The following is a 22222-nucleotide window of genomic DNA, read 5'->3' as shown; positions in this document are numbered from 1 at the left end:
TTTGGGGTTTAACAACATGTACTCTGTTACATTACATTACTATGGTAGCTGGATTTCAGACACTAGATAATGAAAAAACAGCTTTGAGTGGATTTTTTCTCCTCTGAAAAAGAAGCTGACAGGTGTACTAGTGTGCTGCAGTGTGGAAATCAGAAAACACACAGAACTGCTAACTAAATGAAGTGTTATAAATTTAGTCAAGATTTTGAAATCTAACCTCAAACCTCCTGCTCTGAGGAAATTTTCACAGAAAGACTTGGCACAGTTTCTTGCCATTTCATCATCTGCAGTTGGCATCAGCTTGGAGCTCAGTACCTAAAATAAATGAGTAAATAAGCATGCGCACACCTTCCCCACCTTAGTATTCTTTATCTGCTGAAGGTTAAAAGTACAACAGAAAAAAATCCACTACAAATGAAGCAATTACAATACACTTATGCAAAGTTGTAGTCAGTAAAGAGAAATCACATTAAAATATTCAGGACAACTATGGCTATTACAGATATTTATTCTGTATAATTTTTTTTTCTTATTGCAGTTTGCTTGTTAAGGGAAAGGATAAAGTACATACTCTAGCACATAAAATGTTGTTTCAGGCTCTGTTGGTGCTCCTTAAGAGCCCAAATCCTTCTCCTTTCTAGATCTTCAGTCGACAGTATCCCTTTAAAAAACCCTACAGATGGCTTGCTTATTGATTCATGCCTTCTGAAACAGAACTGTATTGCTGCTTTTTTTTTTTTTTTTGAAGATGGTCCTGGTAATTCTACAGGCCTTATGAACATCAGCACTGTCTCATCCCTTCTGTTTTAAGTCAGCACTAAACTTCACAGAATGCAATTATGCTCAGAAACATGGCCATAAGGAAGTCTGCGGTCTCTGTGGGTCAGACCTCCTGTACATTTATAATCACTTTAGCTTCATTTTACATAAACAAAAAACAAAACAACACCCAACAAACAAAACCCAGCTCCTCCCAAAACCCCAGAAAACCCCCAGAAGTTATTTACTGTCTTGAAAAGTGTCTTTGGCATGTACAGCCAACAATGCTGCATGTAGGAAAACAAAATATATCCTTTCCACATTCACAGGTCAGAAGAACTGTTTACAGAGTTCCAGGCATGAAATCTTATCACAACACTGCAGGATATAACCCTGAACATCTGCAACATTTAATTTTCATCTCTTTCATACGCTCTACAAATTTCCTGTGCGCATTTTTTCCAAAAGCAGTTCAGACTGGTTCCCATATTTTCAGCATATCACCACTTCAGGGGATAAAAGAGCACATCATCCTTTTCCTGACAGAAATCATCTTACAATTGGCTTGACTGGACTTGAGGAACAAGTCCATTTATATAATCTACACATCTAATCCAATTTGCTACTTCTCATCCCTTGCCAGAAAAGCAAGCAATTTATTACTTGCCTTTATTATTTTCTCTGGCATAGAAGCAGCAGATAACTGTCTCGTCATGCTGTAATATTACCTGCCAGTTCAACAAGATACCCTTGCTGTGATATGCTAAACCATTTGCTTTCAGTTGTAGAACTTGTCAACGTATTTCAAAGACATCAAATATCTTTCATTCCAGCTGTACAGAAAAGGGGGGAATCCTAACGTTGCAGTGTGATGACAGGGTTGAAAGATGAAGAGCTCACATTAGTCTGCAGAAACCCAAAGGAAAGCAACTACCAGAAAATTCCTCCAGTAATCTTGGCACACATGGGGAATGCGAGTAACTTTGTCCACTGTTTTTGAAGTGGTTGACGATCAGTCCTCCAAGTTGTTCAAACCGTATTTGTCATGAGTTCTTATAAGTAGGACTAGAAGCTGTCCAGCTTCCTACAGCATGCAGATTACAGTGTCCTAACAACGACACCAGCTGAACTCTCTTATACTCTTCAAAATCCATCCACTGAACACATGGAAAGAACCTTTTTACAGGGTCTGATCCAGTGTTTTGGATAGAGAACTTAGAAAAATACTTTGAGGTAAAAAAAAATTGTATGTGTTCCACTCAGTTTGCATGCACAGCTAAAACAGGCCAGAAGCTTCTGGGTAAAAGCCCTGCACATTTGGATAGTGAAAATTCTTCACAGTTGAATGCTTCTCAAAAATATTTCTCCTTAGCCTCTACAGACAGAATATGGAGGACAGAATATTCCTCCTTATATAGCAGGGAAGTTAGCATTCTTTTTCTTTCAAATTGAATTGAGCAAATCCAATCAAACTAAACAACAGCTCCAATTAATTTTTAAAAGAACTGACTATATATATATATCTACATAGATATTTACATACATATATACACATGTACACTAAAAATCACATATTCAGAGCTTCTGGAGATTCAAGCAGGAATTTTACCTAAACAGTAAGGACTTTGATGTTTCTTTGCTCCTCTCCACTTGCTTCAGAATACAACTTCCACCTTGCAAATCACAAAAAGAGGGGTCTGGCTTCCCAGTAAAGTCTCTAAAGGGGAACTTTTTACCTCTTTTGTTCTGTGTAGAATTTATCGCATACAGAAAAGCAGGCTATGACATGACATTTGCATTTTGCACAATAACCCTGTCACCTGTGGTCTCCTGCCCAAGAAACTTAGAACTACTTAAACCCTAGTGCTCAGAAACACAAGTAGAAAGTAGGAAGTTTGTTTTCTTACCTCTAAATTGTAGAGCACTCTGAAGGTGGACATGCCTGGAGCAAAAGATCTGAAAAGACTTTCTAGTATGGAACTAGCACTGGGCTGATGTTGGTGTTTTGAAGACAAGGATGGTGATTTTGAAGACTGAGAACTTGACTCTGATAGCAGTGTTTTCTAGGAGTAAGTCACAGAAGAAATATTTTGAGACTACTGCATTTTGTTGTAATTGGAAATACATTTTGTATAATCCCTGTAATAACCTCCTGCCTCCAGCTACTTTCAAACAAGTCAATAATCCTTAATGTGAGCATTATTTTGCAGGAGAGTTTCAAACCCTTCACAGATTATAATCTCATAGGAAATTTAAGAAAATTGGTAGGCAAAATCCTTCTTGTTAAACTCACCAACATTAGCTATTGTTTAATCCATACCTTCCTTCCCAGTGAATCAAGCTGATCAAGAGCCTCCTGAATAGCTGGGTCAGTGGGAATCAAGAGCAGAAGTTTCCTCACTCGCAGTGTTATCCTGAAAAGTTATCAGAAGTTACTTGTGCAAAATGGGACTCAGCCACACTGTGGCCTGGCGGATGCCTACACACTGTGAAGTAAGTAGCGATTCAAACTTTGCAGTGCGAGCATTTCTTCAATATTTAAAAACCATTTAGTTTGCTTACCTTGGCTCCTCTAGATTGGCAAGCTGGTAAAGCATATCAAACACATTACACACGAGAGCCATGACTACTCCAGGGAGGGATTTCTCCTGAGAATTAAGTAGAAATACAAAGGTCTTTTTCTCCCCTCTGTTGCAAGTAATTTAAGAGAGCTCTTCACTGAAGCAACTGACCCAGATGCCAACCTGACCCATAGAAATCCCTGCTACTTTCTAGACTGAGAGAGCATTCGAATTTTTACATTACCCCATTTCCCCTTCAACAATCAATTTTTGAAGTCAACTGTTAGTTAGGGTTGACATAAAAAGCAGACCAGGAGTGGTCTGAACACACTAGTTAATGCTTCTTAGTTTATTCTCACACCACAGCTTTATTGCTATGGAAAGCTGGAAATTTCTCTCCCCAACAAAAATAAAATCTCAAAATTAAATCATACGGGTCTCATATGTTTGTTTAAAAGACCCTGTAGAGATTAACAAACACCAAGCAGGCTACGTAACAGAATACAGATTATAAAGTCCAATCTGCATGCATACGGCAATTGTGTATTGAAATGCTTTGTTTTAATTGTAGTTTGAAAGCAAAACCAGACTACAAAAGACAGGATGCTCAAACTGATGTGAACAGCCTCTGTCTCATCTTACTGTTCCTCTTCCGCCCCAGCTGTGTCTCCTCCAACTATGCCCCCTCCAAGAAAAAAATCTGAGGGAAGGTTTCAGGCTAATACGCTGTACCTGTTCCATTGCATAGGATGAACTAAATACACTGCCGCTGTTGCTGGAACTGGTTGAGGAATCTGCAGAGCTGCCTGATGGAGTCCCACTTCCTGATGTTTTTACTGTAAGGACTTGTTCATCAGAGAAGCCCAGTTGGTGGAGTAGTTTCTGATCTTTGTTTACAGTTAGCTGCAAGAAAATATTTATCATTTAGTTCTGGAAAAGAGACTCAATTTCACAAAGAATGACAATTCTTCGTAGTTACATACCAGGCTGTCATTGGCAAATATCTGTATATTATCCACAGGCGAATTCAACATCTTTGCTATCTTCCACCTGACACTCCCTACAGTTTCATTGCTATGAGCCTGTAAAATTAAACAACACTAGTTCAGTAAATCTGCTCAAGCAGTAAATTCCAGGAGATAAAAAAAAAGAAAAATTTCCCATTAAAGTCTTCCTGCTCCTCTGTATAGGGTGGTAAAGGTATTGTCCACAAAAGAGACTGACAGGGTAGGACAGCAGCAGAAGTGCTCCACCACTGACAGTAAGCAAACAACTTCTTTTTCCCACCCCAGAATGAATATCAAAATACATTTAGTTTACAAACACTTCATTACAGTAGCCTTATACACACTTTTAACGTTTTCAAATAGAGTCTCCAAGTTGACTGGAGTCCTTAAAACCAGCTTACTCTGTTGAGTCTAGGCATCAAAAAATCCAAGAATAGCTACGGGATCAACACAGCATGACAGACATAACCTGTGCACACATACCTCTATGGTGAAGGTATCTTTGGTAGACTCGTATGTAACATTAAGTGTTAAAAGATGTCCATGGAAAGAGGCACCATGAGGTAGAATAGTTCGGGGAACAGAGTAAAGGTCCTGAAGGAAAAGAAGGATGACAGTAAATACCACTCTTAAAACCAAAGACATTTCTACGATTACGTGTAACAAAGTTACTAGAGTTGCATAGGTTTAAATAACTTTAAATTTAAATTTATTTTAATTTTTAATAATATTGGAAGTTGTGTTCTTAGCCTTGCCTAGTAAAAAATTACATCTTACCTCTATTGTTATCACATAACGCTCCGCCAACAGCAGTAGCCTCTCAATTATTACAAGTTTAGTTGACCTAGAGATAAACATTGAAAACAAGAGTAACTTGTCCCAGAGATTAATTTTTGATGCCCACAGGTACCTAACATGAACTAGCTGTTTTCAAATATAACTCCTTAAACTTGGAGTTAATTCAGTTGAAATTAACTAGGAAAACAGGCCAAGAAGCTCATGTTCTACTGCTTGAGAAGGAGCCAGCTTCAAAAGAAGCTTCATGTTTCTAAAGGTCTCACCCTGTGTATATTTAAGCTACACACATATAGGTATGTGTAAGTTAAGCTAGAGGATGAAAAACCATCCTTTTCTCTCCCAATTAAAAAAAAAACCCAAAACCAAACCCTGCTGCCCCAGAAATATTATATTACTAAGAGGCTGGTAATAGTCTGGTGGGGCGGGGGGGGTTGTGGGTTTTTTGGTTGGTTTTGGTTTTTTGGAGGTTGGACAGGTGGGTGTTGGGGTTTTTTTGGTTGTTTACTTTCTGGGTTTTTTGCTTTTTAAAACACAGGTTTTTCAAAGTCTCTCTGGAACTCAAATTGCATTGTTATTGGAATATTCAATTGAGAAAGCACCAGAACATACAACTACCAATACTCAGAATTGTAATTAGCGCTCAAAATCATGTGGGAAGCAGCTGGGAGCAAGTGTCTACTGTCATATTTACTCTTTTAAAGGCAGGCCTACCTGTAAGGAGACTGAACTGATGTTGCTACTGTAGGCATAGCAGTTGCTGTAAGCATTTTTGTAGCTCTTGTAACAGCATGTGTTAATGTTGGACCACCGAGCGCAGAGCTGGCTGCCTAGAATTGAAAGCAGAGTATAAGTGCTGGTTTACACGGACAATTAGTATGTCCTGGAGGGCTAAGAGGACAAGAAATATTTGTGGAAAGAATTGTCTTCTTTAAATAAAATTATCATTGTCAATCTAATTCTAAGATACAAAACTGAAAAGGATGTAGGTACAAAATTTGTCCTTTACCTCTAATCGTGTGTAGCAATCAGCAATGAATTTCTTGTGCAGTGATACTGAATCCTAAAGATAAAGTGTACAAATGAATTAGAACTTAAACCAAAATCATGGGAATTACTTATAAACTGACAGAACCTGACAAATTACACATTTTAACACACAGAGTATCAAGGCTCTATGAATGTCAAAGCACTTTCATGTACAAATATATGCCTACCTTCTTCAATCTAGGAGTTAGATTAATATAGCTGTAATTTATTATCAATTGAATAGCTTCATTGGCAATTTCTTCATCTGGTGACTCCATTGCAATCTTCCAAATGAAATCCATTCCTATTAATTCCAGTTTTTCTACACTCTACGCAAGAAAGAACAACAGTAAAACATGACTGGATTTCTAACACAATACTGAGTTGAACCACAGGAATGAAACAGTCTTCCATCTGCTGGAAAAGCATCTTTTGACTAAATCTTAAAAATTTTCTTTTCCAACACACTGCCAAGCTTTGGCACAGTGCAAAGCGAAGTCAATAGCTGCAGATTTGTATAATTATACTAGGAAAAAAAATATTTGTTTACAGGTGGATAAACAAGTGCCAAAGAACACTCTCAAGCCAACTGAAAAAATTAAAAACTTTAGTTGGGGAAAAAGCACGGGGAAATTTAATTGGGAATGGAATTTGTTTCACAAAGGTCAACATGGTAACCAACCACATAATAAACTATCACAAAAACTACTGTGGTACTTGGCAAAAAACTATGCATTTGAAGTTAACTCTCAGTGATAAAGATCTAAAATGCCTATAGAAAACTACTTAGCATATAACAACTAATTTAACAAAAACACTGAAGAATCATAGAGTTTGTATGCTACTGTAGGTTAGAATTTGAATATGATAAGCCTAAATCTCATGTAAATAATTAAACAAAAAAAGAAAAAAGAAAGGAAAATTTCCCTGCTAGGGAGAAGCAAAAAAATGCACACTAGAATTTATGATTATTAAAGTAGTAGTCCACTTATTCCTCCTGCAAAGTCTTAGAAGCTACATACTAGCTTCCAGCTACCAATTGCTGAATTTTAACTGTTGTAATCCTGGACCTTTAGCTTCAGAATTTAACAATGTTAATGCTAGAATGACAATCTGCATATTACCACAAACACGACCGTGTCAAACAGCTGCTAAAGAATCCTTGTCTCACCTCCTCCCATCCCCAAGATCCCACCGGTAGTATACAAGAACAAACGTGCCAGAACACTCACCAACTGAGTTCCCTGCCTCTTTAGTCGATGGTCACACAGGTTCACATTTTCAAAGAAAGTCTTAAATAAACTAAAACCTGAAAGTGAAAAAAGTTGGAAGCTTTTTATTCAGGTCAGGCTAAGCCTACCCCTCTTATGGACTATTACAATTTAAAATGATAGAAAAAGATCCCTGTTTGGATATTTAATTTGAAGGCTTAGGAAGCAAATTCCAGGTATGTATTTCAAAAACAAATCTGTTGACCAAAGCCATTTTCTTACCATTCATAGTAATTTCATATGACTCCAGTTTAAGAATTTTCTCCTTGAAGAGCTGCTGCTGTACATCACTCTCTAGATCATGCTGTCCTTTTGTAAACCACTCAAAGCACATCTGGGAATGAAAGGCAGGTGTATTTTTACCCCATTGTCATGGCAAATATTTTCATTTTATACAGCATTGGCAAACTATGTCAGATACTACAGTAACTCATCTTACAGAAGTTTTATCTACAGCAAGAAGTTCAAAAATCTAATCATCTAGTAACCTCACACATTATACAGGCGTATTGTAACATTAGGGTACTATGTCTTCAGCATCATCTTTCACCCAAATAATGCTGAATGTCTCTTATGACCCCAAAAACTTGCATGTTCCCCTTTTCACACCAGCATCAATAAACCTGCAAGTCATCTCCCGGCCAATGTCCCTCCCTCAGTCAAATTTAATGTTATAAGAGCATCCTAGTCATAATTGAACATGTAACAGTGGCTCCATTAGCTTACACAGAGCATATAAATGCATTAGTTTGCATTTGCTATTTATGTTTCACATGTCTCAAATACACATGCTATTGACGATGCATTAAGATTCACTCTGCAACTGCAGACACCAACTTTTCAAGTTTTTCTTACCTCTCGATCTAACTCACAAACATCCTGGCCAGTTACAAGGCATTCCCAGATCTCCCTGGCACGATTCCAGCCCAAATAAAGGGTGGCTTCTTGCAGAAAAAATGCCAAAAATTTTAGATGTGCCTCCAAATACTGAGAAAGAGGAAACAAACAAACAAAAAAATAAATCAAGCTTAAGACTTTTCTTTCTGAAACAAGAACTCCGAGCATTCTTTTTATTTTTTGCAAACTTAGTTGTCAAATAATGGTACACTTTGCAAAATCTGGAAAAGAAATTGTTTCTGCAGCGAGATTTATTTATATTTTACACAATTTTTAACATTACTTCTTTTTTAATACCTTTCTAAAAGGGAACACTTAAGTCCCCTTGGATTTGTTATTACTTTCCCAATATTGATATTATTTAACACTAGTTACTAAGTCACAACTAGTATGGAAAAATATTATTATCAAAACCTTAGCAACAAACCGTTACAAGCTATCTGTGCATGTGCCTTTCATGTCCTAACCAACCAACTTATTTCAGGTTTTGAGAGCTTCACATCAAATTCAAAGGTATAGTCTCTATGAGGGTCGTTGAACTGAAGTTCGTGGAGAAGCTGGAAGATGCACAAGCTCGGAGACAGGAGGTCCTGGGGTGGGGAGATCCAGCTCTCGACCAGTTAAAGACTTTGCTAAGAAACTTGTAGATTGTGACGTTTGCCCACCCTTGCTCTATAATGTAACAACAAGGCCACAACAAGCCCTAATAGACAACTGTCAGAACTATGAATAAAAACTAGCATAATTATTCACCAGAGAACATACATACTGGTGAATTCCAAAAATAAAACATCTCCTGATCTTATACAATTTGGTCAGTGATACACTACATCATGTTTCCAAAAACCTAAGGTATAAGAAATTCAGGGTTCAGTACCTCCCGGTAAGTATATCGGCCATCCACTAACGTTGCTCCAACAAGCCCTCCTGGACCTGCGACAGATGCAGCCAAACGGTGGCATGATATTAAGCTTCCTGTCACCAACTTCACTATTTCAAAGTTCTTCTTTAAATCTTGAATAATGCTCTTGGCAAAAAAAATAAAACAAAACAAAACACAAAACCACAAACCATTAAGAGGTTTTTAAGAAAATACATAAATAGGCATGTGCACACGGCAGTCTGCTCTTCTACAGACACGTCTCTCTTATCAGAAGGAGTAATGTTCGCTCCTCACCAGATGCATCCCTTCCAAGCATCCAAAGCCCCGACCTTCGTGTTTTCAGTATGTGTTGGAATACACGTGTGACAGATTGCAAACAAAGTCCCATACCTCCACTCAACCACTGTATAACACATGTGACTTGCTGGTATTTTAGTCTGTTTTCCAAGAATCAACGTCAATTCAATTACAAAGCAGCTGGTCTAAACATTAGCCATTGTTCCTTTCTTAAGAATTGCTTGCCTGTTAATTATTCTACAAAAAGCTGAGAATAAATTACTCCTGACACAGCAGATTTATACACGTATACACACACACAAACATACGGCACACAACACAGCATCTCTACTTGAACAGTTTGTTTATGATACATCACTAAACTGTACTTGTCAAAGTGTTTTTTTAGTTTGTTTCCCCTCTCACTTCTAAATTCAAACTTCCATGTTCTACAGAAGCAGAGCCGCACAGACATAGCAAGGGCTTCAAAAGTCATCTCAGCATGTATCCTTACCTTGTCTTGCTTTTGGTAAGTCTGCTTAATAAACGAACGTGTGATTTCATGGAGCTGACGTAATGCTGGCACCACCCACACAAATTGAGGATTATTGTGCTGGGATGACTAGTAGCAGGAAAGGTAAAAACAATTACACATGTGTACATGCTCAACAACAGATTAACTTTCTTCTTAGACTCCTAGAAGCCTAACCATTTCTATTAATGATGCTGTTTGAAAACAACAGCTACTAGCTCTGAGGCTTCAGTTACTCATTCCTGGTCCCTTTCCAAACACACTCAAGGTGCCTTTCTTCACCTTCTACAAGAAGCCCTTTGACACACACACAGGCCATTGTGCTCTCCTGATTATTAAGCCCAAAGTACCACCTCCTTGCTAGAGAACATGCAAATTAAGTAGACAAAAAGAACTCAGTTGCACCAGGGAGAGATAATCACCACCACCTTCCTCAATTATGGGAGATGAAGCAGGCCTGTTAGGGCATAAAAGGGCAAATCCAGTCAAATGACATTACTTATTGCTAAAGCAAGAATAATAGAAGAAAGAACCTGAAATACTACTGAGGGTTAAGAGACGAAAAGAAATTTCTGATTGGTGCTGCAAGGAGCCCTCTGATAGGAAGCGAAGGATACTTAAGCTGCATTTTGAAAGAGATCCTACAAAGAATAACCCTCCTACCTCCTTGTTAGAACTGCTCATCACTTTTCTGGGAGGCTTCATTTTCTGTAAAGTTTGACCACACAAACCAGCACTGAGGTTGCTTGTTCGGAAGTGATGTCTGGTTTAAATACTGACAACAACCAATACCACCTACACAGAGGTTAAAGTAACCTGCCCGTAACAGAGAGCTCTCTACTGACGACTCCCTCATGTACTTGAGAACACTGCCTCAATATTACATTCCCTCCCAGTTTATGTCTTCATTTCCCCTAATGAAGGGAAATAAGAAAATTATGTATTTTTAAACATCTTCTGTATGGTTACCCCAATCAGCTTTCCTTTAGTGTTCCCCACTGCAGCACCTCTGTTAAGGCCCTTGCCAGAATGTAATTAAAAAGAATGCAGGAATAGGAAAGGACAAGAGAAGATCCAAAAGAAAAGACTGCTAGTTTTACAGAGATTCAGAACTCAAAGTTTGAAATTCGTATTCATAAACACACACACAAAAAGGTGTGATCAGTATCAAGAAGCAACACACTATGCCTCCTAAACAACTAAAACCCTCTACAGATGCTGCGACACAGACAAAACTTAATTTACCGTGAAAGAAGTACTAGCCTTTTTCTTTATTTACAGGTATACTTCAAACTGAAAAAAAGATGACAGGAGTATTCCTGCAGACCTCAAGGAAAACTGCCTGCTACGTGAACAGAGCAGGGTAGGGCATATGCAGTCTTTTAAGCCATGCACATCTCTGCTGCTGCCAGGAAACAGCACAGACAGCTGTGGGAATGCCTTCTTTATGTTAGATTAAAAGAGTTTAAGTATTTTATTAAAATACAAAACTACTATGATTTAAATATCAATTTGCATTTTGAGACTTAATGGCCATGCCAGAACACATGCTTATCTCAAAACTAATCTAGGCTTTAACATGAAAGGGACAGTTAAAATACTGACATACCTTTATAGTGGTTCCATTTGCAAATTCTAACCTTGGGCCCATCCTGGTAGTTTCCCATAAACTGATCACTTCTTGTGCTGAAAATTTGCTTAAAACAAAGGCAAGAGACTTCTATGAGTCTCATGGTCAACAAACTGGCTCACAAAAAGCCTACCCCTCTCACGGACTCCCCAAGGTAAGAACTTACAGATGGGACACACAATTTGTGCATCTTGAAAGGGCAACATCAAGGCTAGATAACATTTCATTTCAGAAAAGATAAAATAATAAACCAACCCTCTTAATATCCTCTATGCATTTGATGATGTAGCTTCTTTTGATTGCCTCTTTCACTGCATAGGCATCACTGAGGATTGTCAGATGTTCCTCCAAGGCCTGCTGAATAAGACTACATGGTAATGTTGGAAGATGAGCCAGCTCCCAAAGTACCTCCAGAACCTAGAGGAGGCAGTGCAAGATTAGTCAGGACCTAGGAAGTACAGAGACTAGTAACGCTACGTTTAATAAATGAAAAAAGAAAAAAAAGAAAGATTTTATTTCACATTCACATGCCTTTCCAGTGGTTGTCTCCACCCGTGCTTCTCGACCAATGCGCCCTATCAGGCTCAACAGCTTCTGTCGCACTCTATCACTCTCTGTCTCCCAGCTCTGTGTGGCAAAGAAGCATGTTCACTATTACAGCAGCAAGTACTGTCAGTCTGTCAAGTCTCAAGTGTATGCAAAAATACAATTTACAATTGTTTTACTGCAGGAAAATCAAAATACAAACAAGTATGTTTCCACCATGCCTATTTCCTTATTTTTGTTACTAGGAGTTACAGTACTAATTTGCCCAACTCTTTTTTCAAATATAAACTAGAAGGGATTAAATATCATAATAAAAATCTCACTAAGTACCATAGCACTGCCTATATAATGTAATCTAAGTCAATTAGCGGTACCAATAGGAGATCAAGCTTTTGGGTTAACAAAAAAAAAATCAGCATTAAAAGTTTTATTTTATAGCAAATTTTATATTTACATTTTCATATAGAACATATAAACGTATTCAAGGCATTTGCCCTTTGGTAGGCTGGATGCACAAGTATCTCTCATCAATTGTCTTCCTATGGAATGTAAATTCATGTGAAAACTTACCTTTTGGATTAGGACAAATAAATGATTGAGCTGATCAGAGCTAAACTTCACAGCAGCTGCAGCAATAATGGTATGTATGTTTTCAATCACAGTGGAGGATTGTCCTGACTAAAAAGAGGAAGGAAAACACATGAAGGTAGGTTTTTATCCCAAATGAGACAGAGAAAAATCTTCATGTAAGTATTATCCTACTATTCATACTAATGAGAAAGAATAACAGCTTTTGACATGTTAGAAACACAAGGTAAGAATAACTGTCCCTCCTCATTTCACTGGCAGAGAGGTCTTTGGAAGTAATTCTAAAGCAGGAAAGAACAAGTTAATCTACCATTATTGCAGCAGCTTCAAGATGCTGCAATGGCACATACCACTGGAAGGCATGGTGCCAGCAACACAAACATCACCATTTTTATTGCTTGGTTAAGTTCACGTGTGGGGTGCTCCATCCCTGACACACTTTAAGGCTTTACTCAAAAGTGAGCAATGCAAAATCTCCTCCCACACTGATGGGAGCACCATGGTAACAACAGCCAGAAGCAGCAAGGAAGTATTGCATTTTATTAAAGAGTAAAAGTCAATGAGCTAGAATTATACTTCAGCTCTGCTAAGCATGCAAGACTTGCTACCATGCCCGCACATACTGCGGATCTGACAGCATCCAGTGAGTTTAGTCTAAAACTTCGATTCAACATTTGGACTGAGGAGAAAACCATTTCCTGCAGTGGAAGATTATGTTTCTGGTCAAAATTTTCATGTCATTTGCATTAAGCAGTCAAACCACCTTTCCTACACAGCAATAAGTTGAATATACATAAAGTGAATGTGAAAAGATGACTTGTCAATTATATGTACAGAAAGTTAAATGGGAATTCATACAGTTTGAGCCCACTCCCTTTAAAGTCACGCTGTGAGCTACAGTCAAATTTATACCTCCAGTCATGAAAATTAATATCCTTAGACATGGTCTTTGGTCTAGACAAACACTCTATCATCTATTTCAGGCTAACAACCTCTTATTCCAAATCAAATATTTTTGCAGCCCCTTCACACTTGTTGCAAAGAACTGAACTTCATCATAAGAGTTAACAGCTGTGTTACAAGAAATTGCCAGGAAAAAAAATAAATTTGCCATTTTAAATGGTAAAGGAAGAAGTAGAAGAAAGCCTTTGCATTAATTATACTGTTAAAATTTCAACACCTCCACTATGCAATAAAGAGATGACTATATTATAAACCAAGAAATCCCACCACTGGAATGTCTGCTTTTGTAAGACATTCTAAAAGTACCTGGCTAGTCTTGGTTGCTTACCTGAATTCTCCAAATTTTAGTGAGCTCATCTAAAGATAATTTACTGCCCAACAGTTCAATAATTCCCTTTATACGATCACAGTATTGCGCTTGGTCTATATTACCTACGAAAAAAAGAAAGGCAACTAAATTATTATATTTAAAATAGTATTAGACACATTAAATGCGTAAGAATAAGTACTTTTGAAAGGGAGAAGAACAAAGTTATCTTCATTTGAAAATTCTTTATTTACTGTTACAGACAAATCTATTTGTTCAAAGAAAAAGAAAAGGCTCCTTCCATTTTTATTTTGTTTTACTTCATACATCTGATAGCAGTTCACTCCTATAGGGCCTTACTACTTCAGAAAAAAACTCCAAACCTCTTGTCTCTCTTTTCTAGGGGCTAACAGTATACAAAGAAAAACTGAGAGTAAAAACCCGAGGTACAACAGAAGACATCTGCACAGATGTCAAGTAGAGGACTAGATGAGAGTAGCAGAATTTGCAGGGTTTTCCTTTATTTTGAAGATGACCCAAACCCTTGAACTCCTTTGTTAATAGTGTTCCATTAAAATGTAATCAGAGGGACAGACAAAACTTTTAAGACATTCAAAACACATGCCAAAAGTCTTTGTGAAAGTGCTTACCTTCAAGAGCAATTGACAGGACAGAATTTTCTACTAGCCAATTTAGTAATCTGTCTGTATCTATTGCATTCTTCACTGACTTGGATACAGTGCTGTCTTCTATTAATTTCGTTACCTAGAAATTGCAAAATGTGAGATTCTAACAATGATTCCTACATGCATGCTATAAAATCTATTCCAAAGGCTTACTGCGAAGCTTAAGTGTGAATCCTGAAATATTTTGAGCACAGAAGGTGCTTGTTTTTTCTTTTTTGTTGTTGCCGGTTGGTTTTGGGGTTTTTTTTGGTGTTTGTTTTGGTAGTTTGGTTTTATGTTTGTTTGTTTTGCAGGGCTTTGTTTTGGTTTTTTAATAAGCTGTTTAAAGGCAAATTCCTAACCAGAAACACCTCCTTGTCATCAGTCTCTGATGCAGTAGATTCTTAGTCCCAGTGTGACTCAGAAAAGCTGGCCTGTGCTGCCAGGTATATTCCTACGGATATACCAGAAGTAGGTTATCTCAGGCTTCTGCTTGTTACACTCAAATCAGTGTCCTATTTTTTATCCAATACAGAACCGATACAGGCTCCTCACTCTAGGGAGAAAAAGTACATTTGTGCTAAAGCCTTCAAAAGCCACACTTTTGTAACTTCACCAAGGATACATGACATTTATGACTAAGAACCAAACAGCAATGAGGTTTAACATCTCAATTTCCCCATAAATAAAGAAGCAAAAAGCACAGAAGAGGACTCTAAAACACCTTACAATGTCTGCATACTAAAAAAAATGCCTTTTTTAGGACACTTAAATTCTACAAGTTCTGGAAGGAAGAGATGAATGAACAACTCCATACTTAAACTGTTTTCTTCTTCTACTTAGATATAGGATTCTAGCACAAAGAGCCCTGGTTGATAAACTCAGTTCCTAGGTGCTACTACAGCATCCATGTACAACCATAATAAAAAAATAAATATACAATTACATAGTGTAATGACCTAACGGGACTGAGACATCAATCTAGGATTAAGTCCCATTAATTTTCCCCCCCCCTTTTTTCTCAATGAGAGGAGGGGAGAAAAAGAGATATCCCATAGGATGCTCTGAATTATCAGGGTCATCTCAGAGTGAATAATCAATGAATAGCATAGACCACTGCTTATAAATCAATCTAAAATTGCAGTTCTTAGAAAATTTCAAACTATGTCTAGTTGTTTTCTAATTGGGCGGCCACGGTCATTGTGGTGGCTACTAATACTACAAACAACTCTTGTCATATTAACTTGTTTTGCTGTTTATTACAAACTAAGCTTTTGCTAGGGCAACATAATTTGTCAGGAAATATTGCACCACCTCTTTAAGGTTGTGGTTTCAATGACTTAGTAACAACCCATCCCACCTACACACAGCACATATACACACACAAAAAGCAAACCTACTTCTTTGAGGGAATTCATTTTTGCACTGAAGTGAGGAGATTTTAACATGCGCAACAGAATGTCCAGCCGTAAGTCATCTACCGCAGTTACCAAATCAGGTTGGAAGCGCATACACAGCAGTTTGATACCAGACAAGAGCTCAGGAATACTGACTAGCCTCTGTTTTTAAAAAAAAAAAAAAAAAAAAAAAAAGGCACAAATAGAAGCATTGCTATTTTTACTATTCTTTTTCAGACTTCAATGATTCACCAAGAGTAGGTTTACTGACCCAATATAGACTGTTTAATCTATGAAGTACTATGTACATCTGAAAGCACTGTTACCTGAACACCAGAAATTCTAAGACAGAAAAACCTTCGGTTAAAATGGACTCTCCTGCTACAGATTTGGTATGCTAAATTGCCTCTCTGTAGTTACACAACCTATGCATACTTTAGAGTTTACCATTAACAATTTAAGTCTAAGTAAAAAGTCAACACTCCAAAATTTAACAGAACTGAATGCCAAATTCAGGGTAATACAGAAAGTAGTCACAAGTTACATGGACATTTTATCACCAGTTACCAAATTCTCAGAAGCTAACAGCTAATGCAACAGTCATACGTGGACAAGTTGTAAGAGTTTAACAGGCTGCAAGATAGTTAGCATCTTCAAGTCAGTTACAGAAGTGAACATTCTGTACACTTCAAAAGGGGACAAACAAAACCATATTTGATAGCAACAGCAGCAAAATATTTTAGAAGGGTCATGACATCAGATATCTACTGAAAAGGGTATTGAATGGAATTGGGTAAATGTATTTTGTTCCATGTCATTCAGTCAGAATTCAGAACAGGCTGTATTTTTGCCAGTGAAAATAAAGCTATTGTTACTAGTATACGTTGTCAGCATTTTCAAGACACACAGGAAGTTCTTCCTAAATATTTAATATATAAAACATTACCTTGTCTTTCAAGTCCTTTTCTTCTACATTCTGTACATATTTAATCATTTTATGAATGATTGGATCCAGCATGGGCTAAAGAATGTGAGAAAAGGCATGACAATCATTTTATGTTTCCTGAAATCAATTACATTACTCAGAAGATCTGGCTGTAAAGTGAAATATGTAGCTGAAAGCTCACAATTATCTTAGACATAAAGCAACACCTGCAACACACATAAAACTGTCCTGCTAGGTACGTCCGGAAAAAGAAGCAATTAACATAAGAAGCCATTTGAGACCACCATAATTTTGTTTAAACCAAAATGAAATGGATCTTTCAAAATGCATCAGTTATTAGATGCACATGACTCTGACTCCCAGTGGCTTCTAAACTACCTCCTCTTAAAATAAAGACTTTCAGTCACTTATTAAATCAACTGGTTTTGTTAGTGAGTGTAGGTGTGAAGTCTGGGGTATATCTGTACGTACAGATATATCATGGTGATTTTTGTTTCCTGTACCACAATTTTTTTCCCAGTGTAGACTCTCATATCCACGTGCTTGACCTCACCCAGAAAGTTAAATTAAAAACAAAATCCATCCATCAAGCTAGACTCTTTTCCCACATGCTTTACATTGATGAAGCTTGCTAACAGCAGTGGCAAAGCTTCTCATTGTTGCAGATGTAGATAACTGAGTATAGATCACTGTGTTAAGAAAATGAATCTGAACGTTGTCTGAGCTCTCTATCCATCACCCTCAGGATGCTCAAAATGATTCTTGTGCTTCATGCAAAGTGAGTTTTGAAGGCTTTTTGAATTAGTCACCAGTTTCACACCAACACAGTTGTAAACTAATTTTCAGTCCTCTGTTTTTTCAAATTCCTACAACAAAAAGAACAGTGTCTCATGTAGCTGTCTTTCTGATACCATACTGCTCAAGATCTACTTTGACACAGAGAGCTCCATCTATATTTGAGCAAACTACTACAATCACATTTCAAGGCTTTACTATTTGCTGAAAAGAACTCAGAACAAAGGCATTTTACCTGTACTACAGAAGAGTTAAGATATTCTGCACAAACTCCAAATGGCTGAACTAATGCAGAGATTGCCTGAAAGAAATACAGCAAGTATTTAGGTGCAGATACGAGAGATCTTTTTGGAGCTAGTGATCTATACCTTAAAATAAATATTATTTATTTCATATGATAATGTCCAGTCATTTGCTACAATAGATTTTAGTGTGCAACTCCTTTACAACAACACGTGGTTCAGAAAACAGATTTACTCTGGCATACAGTATGTGTTATATATTTTTGCCTGAAATAAAAAACAGCTTCCCAGTTTTCACCAATCTTGGTCCTCTCATCATTCTGTTCAGATTTCTCTGTCTAATCCTGTTTCAGTCACAGAAGTGAACAGACGGAAAGGGACACATCACATTTTGGTTGCTCTCTACAGAAATGAGAAGTGTGAATGCAAGACTGAAGGTTAAAAGCCATATGGCAAATTTCTTCCCCAAAGAATTAAGTGCGAGAAAGCTTTTTTCAAAAGTGTCATATACATGGCAAGATCTCTGCAACACATGATTTTATTCTTATTTACTTTATACTCAAACTGTATACTTGTACTACCCAAATTATATTTGGGATTATATACTCAAACTATTATATGATTTTCAAGTGATATCTATCAAGAAGAAATTAAATGTATAAAGACAGTTGTTTGCCAATATATAGTATCAAAATTGGTTTCTTCTCACACTGGATCAAGAATTATGAAATTGAGTGTACACCACTGCAATCAAAGGCCTAAATTAAGCGACGCTGAACCAGACTCCCTTCCTAAACAAGCAGTTATTAGTCATTAAACAAAGTCAAAGTTTCTATTGCAGTATCAGGATTTAAATCGAGTTTCCTTATTCTTCTGTCATGCTCATATATGAACCTATCTCTTTATAAAAGGTAGCAAATATCAGTACCCCAAGAAAAGAAGTTGAATTCTCTCCAAATGGCATCTGACTGAAAGCAGACTGATTTTATACTGAGGGACAAGTCTCTAAACGACACGGTTTTCCCTTAGGCTCCTTGTTCTTCAACACTTGAAATATCATGAAGTCTCCTGAATATAGGTTAGGAAGCTAAAACTAAACAAATTAGATTTTGTCACCAAAAATGGTTTAGAACTGTTGAACCAGCCAGTTTTCAGACACAGATCTTGAAAAGTTGCTTAGGATTAGACAGTGTCTGTCTTCCTAAGGATTTTTTTTTCCCCCTTAAACAATGATTTCTATAATAAATGACAGAAATCAATTCACTTGCAGCTAAACGCAGCTACAGCTGAAGTAAACAGAAGATGAGGGACATATTTGTGAATTTACATTGAAACTAGACTGACTGATGTGTAACTAGAAGGCTGAATGTTAGCCAGAAAGGTACACTAGCCCTTCCTCTTTTCTGTGATGTCTTAAGTCACAGATTTTTATGTACAACCTCATTTGACCTCCAGTCTGACAGCACTTCTCCAGGGCTCTGTGGGAATATTGCTCTGGTACCGAAACAAAGGTAAGAGCACTGCCAAAAGGGACAGTACTGGTTGTACAGGAAATGTGCAGTGGAAAAGAAGAAGTCTTATGATAGAAGATGAACCTACCCCAAGTTCAATATCCTCTGAATTGAGTTTGGACTGAATTGCTGAAAATCCACCCAACTCTGCAAACTGAAACAAAATAATCAGTGTTATGTTAGTGAACTACAGTATTTTCTCTTTTATATAAGCTATTATAGAAAATACCACATTGAGAGTTCCTGGGATACCAACAAGAATCCTTTACTATGGAATATCACATTCAACATAAGCTTTATGTTTCCATGGGAATTCAGGGGCACACTGGGGAATGCAATTATACCTGGTACCAGTTTAAACATGGAGCTAGAAACTCTGTCTTAGGTAAAAGTGGATATAGGGAAGAAAGCCATACTACATATAGCAACAGCTGACTGGCCTAGCACGTTTGACTGGGAAACAGCAGGCTAAGCTGAGCTCTCGACGTCCTCTAGCCACAGCTACCACGTTAGGGTAAAGGTGCTCAAGGCAGAAGGCAGCAACTCAACAAGACTTATTTAGCAAGGCCTCTTCCCTACACATAGGCAGGATTAAAATCTTAAACTTTTTTTTTGTGTGGGTATCACAAAAGTAAAGAGTGGAAAAACAAGTTGGGGGGGAGGGGTGAAGAAGAAATTATCTTTGAAGCCAAATGAATTCAAGGGACAAATAACAGTTCTGCTTGGTTTACATCTACCTACCCTGTTCACTAGATCCACCAGCCACCCGTGAGGTTCCTTGAACAATTAAAATATTAACAAATTAGTACCTGAAACAATCAATGCTAAACATTTTTCTTCTGAAACAGAGATCTGGACAGATACATTCAGCCCGTTAATCCACATCCCAAATGCATGCTCCATGATTTCAAAGAAAACAGCAATGTGTTTGTAACAACCCCTTTACTAAGCACGTAGCTGGAGCTCTGGGAGGTTCTCATTAGCATCATCCTTTTTTGGACTCCGCTTGACATCACTGACCATGTGCTGTGGCAACAGTACACATTGTAGCTGCTGACTCACAAGCAACTGTATTTATAGCACATTAGCAGCATGGAACATTACTAAAGAACCTTTCCCAAAGCAGCAGATGCAGAATTTTCTTTCTACAGCCACAAACTCTTTTCCTGAAGGAGAGATCAACACCACCGAGGCTCCTTCTTCAGACCCACCCATCTGGAACAACCGTGACAAGACAGTGCAAACCTCAAAAACTGCCTCCTTGCCAGTGTGTCTGACTTGAAGATATCCTATCCTTGAATTCAGAAAAGCATGAATTCTCTGCTTTGAGTCATCCTGGTCATTTCACACTCAACAGGCAGACAGATGTCAGTCCTTAGATACAACAGATCTACCTGTCTGACTGTTAGTGATACTTTAGACATGAAAGTACACCAATTTCTAAATCCAGCCTCTAATAGAGAACTGGGACAATCTGAGAGGAAAAATTCATTTCTACAGACAAACATATACTGATGATCTATTTGCTGTAATTCTTGGTGACACATTTAAGCTTGCTTGTGTTATAAATACCTACTAATCAAACAAATCTTTTCTGAAACAAACACATCTACCCTAAGAATAGGTTTTAGGGCATGGCCATGCTCACCTTCTGAAAAGTGGATATGGGCGAGACAGCATGCATGTTCCCCTCCCCGAAGACTTCTGCCCAGTTTCTCTGGCACACCTTCATTCGATTCTTGAAGTGATACTCATTGTCAGGGTTAAATGCCTTGAAAGAAAAGTCCATGGCCATGAACAGCATGGCTTATGCCAGTCTCAAAACTTATCTTGATAATATCTGACTTTGTCAGTTGAGCATTCTCCTGGTTGAAAGTTAAAGATCTAGCAAAAAAAAAGTTTAACAGAAGACCCCTGCTCCTGCCTCTCAGTTCCTACAGCAGAAAGCATTCTGAACCTTCCATTCTGTATAGGCAATATCCAATACCCATGTGAGCCAGATATCCGTATAAAGGGGGAGATAACTCAAAGTACTAATTTTAAAAAATAAACACTGAAGTGTAAGCAGATAAGATTTTCTTTTTTTTGAGAGATTTGATTTGAGTTTTTTTTTTTAATCTGCAGCAAGCAATGGCTGCAGATTGTAACACAATATACTACAGCTTCAATATAGTTAAAAACCCAGCAGCATAAATATGAAATAACAAATACCCAAATAGTAGAAATTGCAAAAAAGAGTCAAATACCATTGTAAGTACACCGAGCAGGCCCACAGGAATAGGATCTTGTTTTACTCTTTCTGCAACCAGGTCCACTAGCAGCATAAGCATGTTGTATATTCCTTCATGGATTTCAGTTCCCCACTTGTGAACAGCACTGGATGTCAACAGCTTAAAAAAAAAAAAACGTTTTTTGAAGTTTGAACACAATCACAAAATAGGAGAAATTTATCAACCCCTGAGAGTGTTCTCGGAGCAAATGTTTCCTTAGAGTATACTAAGCAGAGTCTAGTGTGTTTTTCAGATGCTCTTTCTGCACTAATGGCTTAAGAGCTAATTAAATTTGTAGTTTCGATGAAGAACACCTTAAATCACAGTTTATGACAGAAAATCAAATGTAGCA

The 22222-nt window shown here is 37.5% G+C and overlaps 1 protein-coding gene across 3 annotated transcripts in view; it reads right to left on the bottom strand.

Moving 5' to 3' along the window:
* Window positions 1-22222, bottom strand: part of USP24 (ubiquitin specific peptidase 24) — a 65700-nt gene that overhangs the window by 28200 nt on the left and 15278 nt on the right. For 2 of the 3 annotated variants that reach the window (XM_075759318.1, XM_075759319.1), the window contains exons 4-31: window positions 21847-21990; window positions 21249-21371; window positions 20342-20377; window positions 19689-19754; window positions 18083-18148; window positions 17053-17127; window positions 16110-16268; window positions 14695-14809; window positions 14066-14169; window positions 12757-12864; window positions 12172-12267; window positions 11896-12057; window positions 9993-10100; window positions 9197-9346; window positions 8278-8409; window positions 7645-7756; window positions 7384-7460; window positions 6340-6480; window positions 6132-6185; window positions 5837-5952; window positions 5105-5171; window positions 4811-4921; window positions 4304-4402; window positions 4053-4223; window positions 3322-3407; window positions 3080-3173; window positions 2667-2822; window positions 218-315 (exon numbers count right to left, since the gene is read on the bottom strand). In XM_075759318.1, coding sequence (XP_075615433.1) covers window positions 218-315; window positions 2667-2822; window positions 3080-3173; window positions 3322-3407; window positions 4053-4223; window positions 4304-4402; window positions 4811-4921; window positions 5105-5171; window positions 5837-5952; window positions 6132-6185; window positions 6340-6480; window positions 7384-7460; window positions 7645-7756; window positions 8278-8409; window positions 9197-9346; window positions 9993-10100; window positions 11896-12057; window positions 12172-12267; window positions 12757-12864; window positions 14066-14169; window positions 14695-14809; window positions 16110-16268; window positions 17053-17127; window positions 18083-18148; window positions 19689-19754; window positions 20342-20377; window positions 21249-21371; window positions 21847-21990 — 3026 coding nt within the window. Of the gene's footprint in view, window positions 1-217; window positions 316-2666; window positions 2823-3079; window positions 3174-3321; window positions 3408-4052; window positions 4224-4303; window positions 4403-4810; window positions 4922-5104; window positions 5172-5836; window positions 5953-6131; window positions 6186-6339; window positions 6481-7383; window positions 7461-7644; window positions 7757-8277; window positions 8410-9196; window positions 9347-9992; window positions 10101-10673; window positions 10719-11895; window positions 12058-12171; window positions 12268-12756; window positions 12865-14065; window positions 14170-14694; window positions 14810-16109; window positions 16269-17052; window positions 17128-18082; window positions 18149-19688; window positions 19755-20341; window positions 20378-21248; window positions 21372-21846; window positions 21991-22222 lie in introns of all 3 variants that reach the window. The other variant, XM_075759320.1, reaches the window with a different exon arrangement.

Source organism: Balearica regulorum, chromosome 8 (assembly GCF_011004875.1).
Source record: "Balearica regulorum gibbericeps isolate bBalReg1 chromosome 8, bBalReg1.pri, whole genome shotgun sequence".
Lineage (NCBI taxonomy): Eukaryota > Metazoa > Chordata > Aves > Gruiformes > Gruidae > Balearica > Balearica regulorum.
This window is presented reverse-complemented; position numbering and strand designations above follow the sequence as displayed.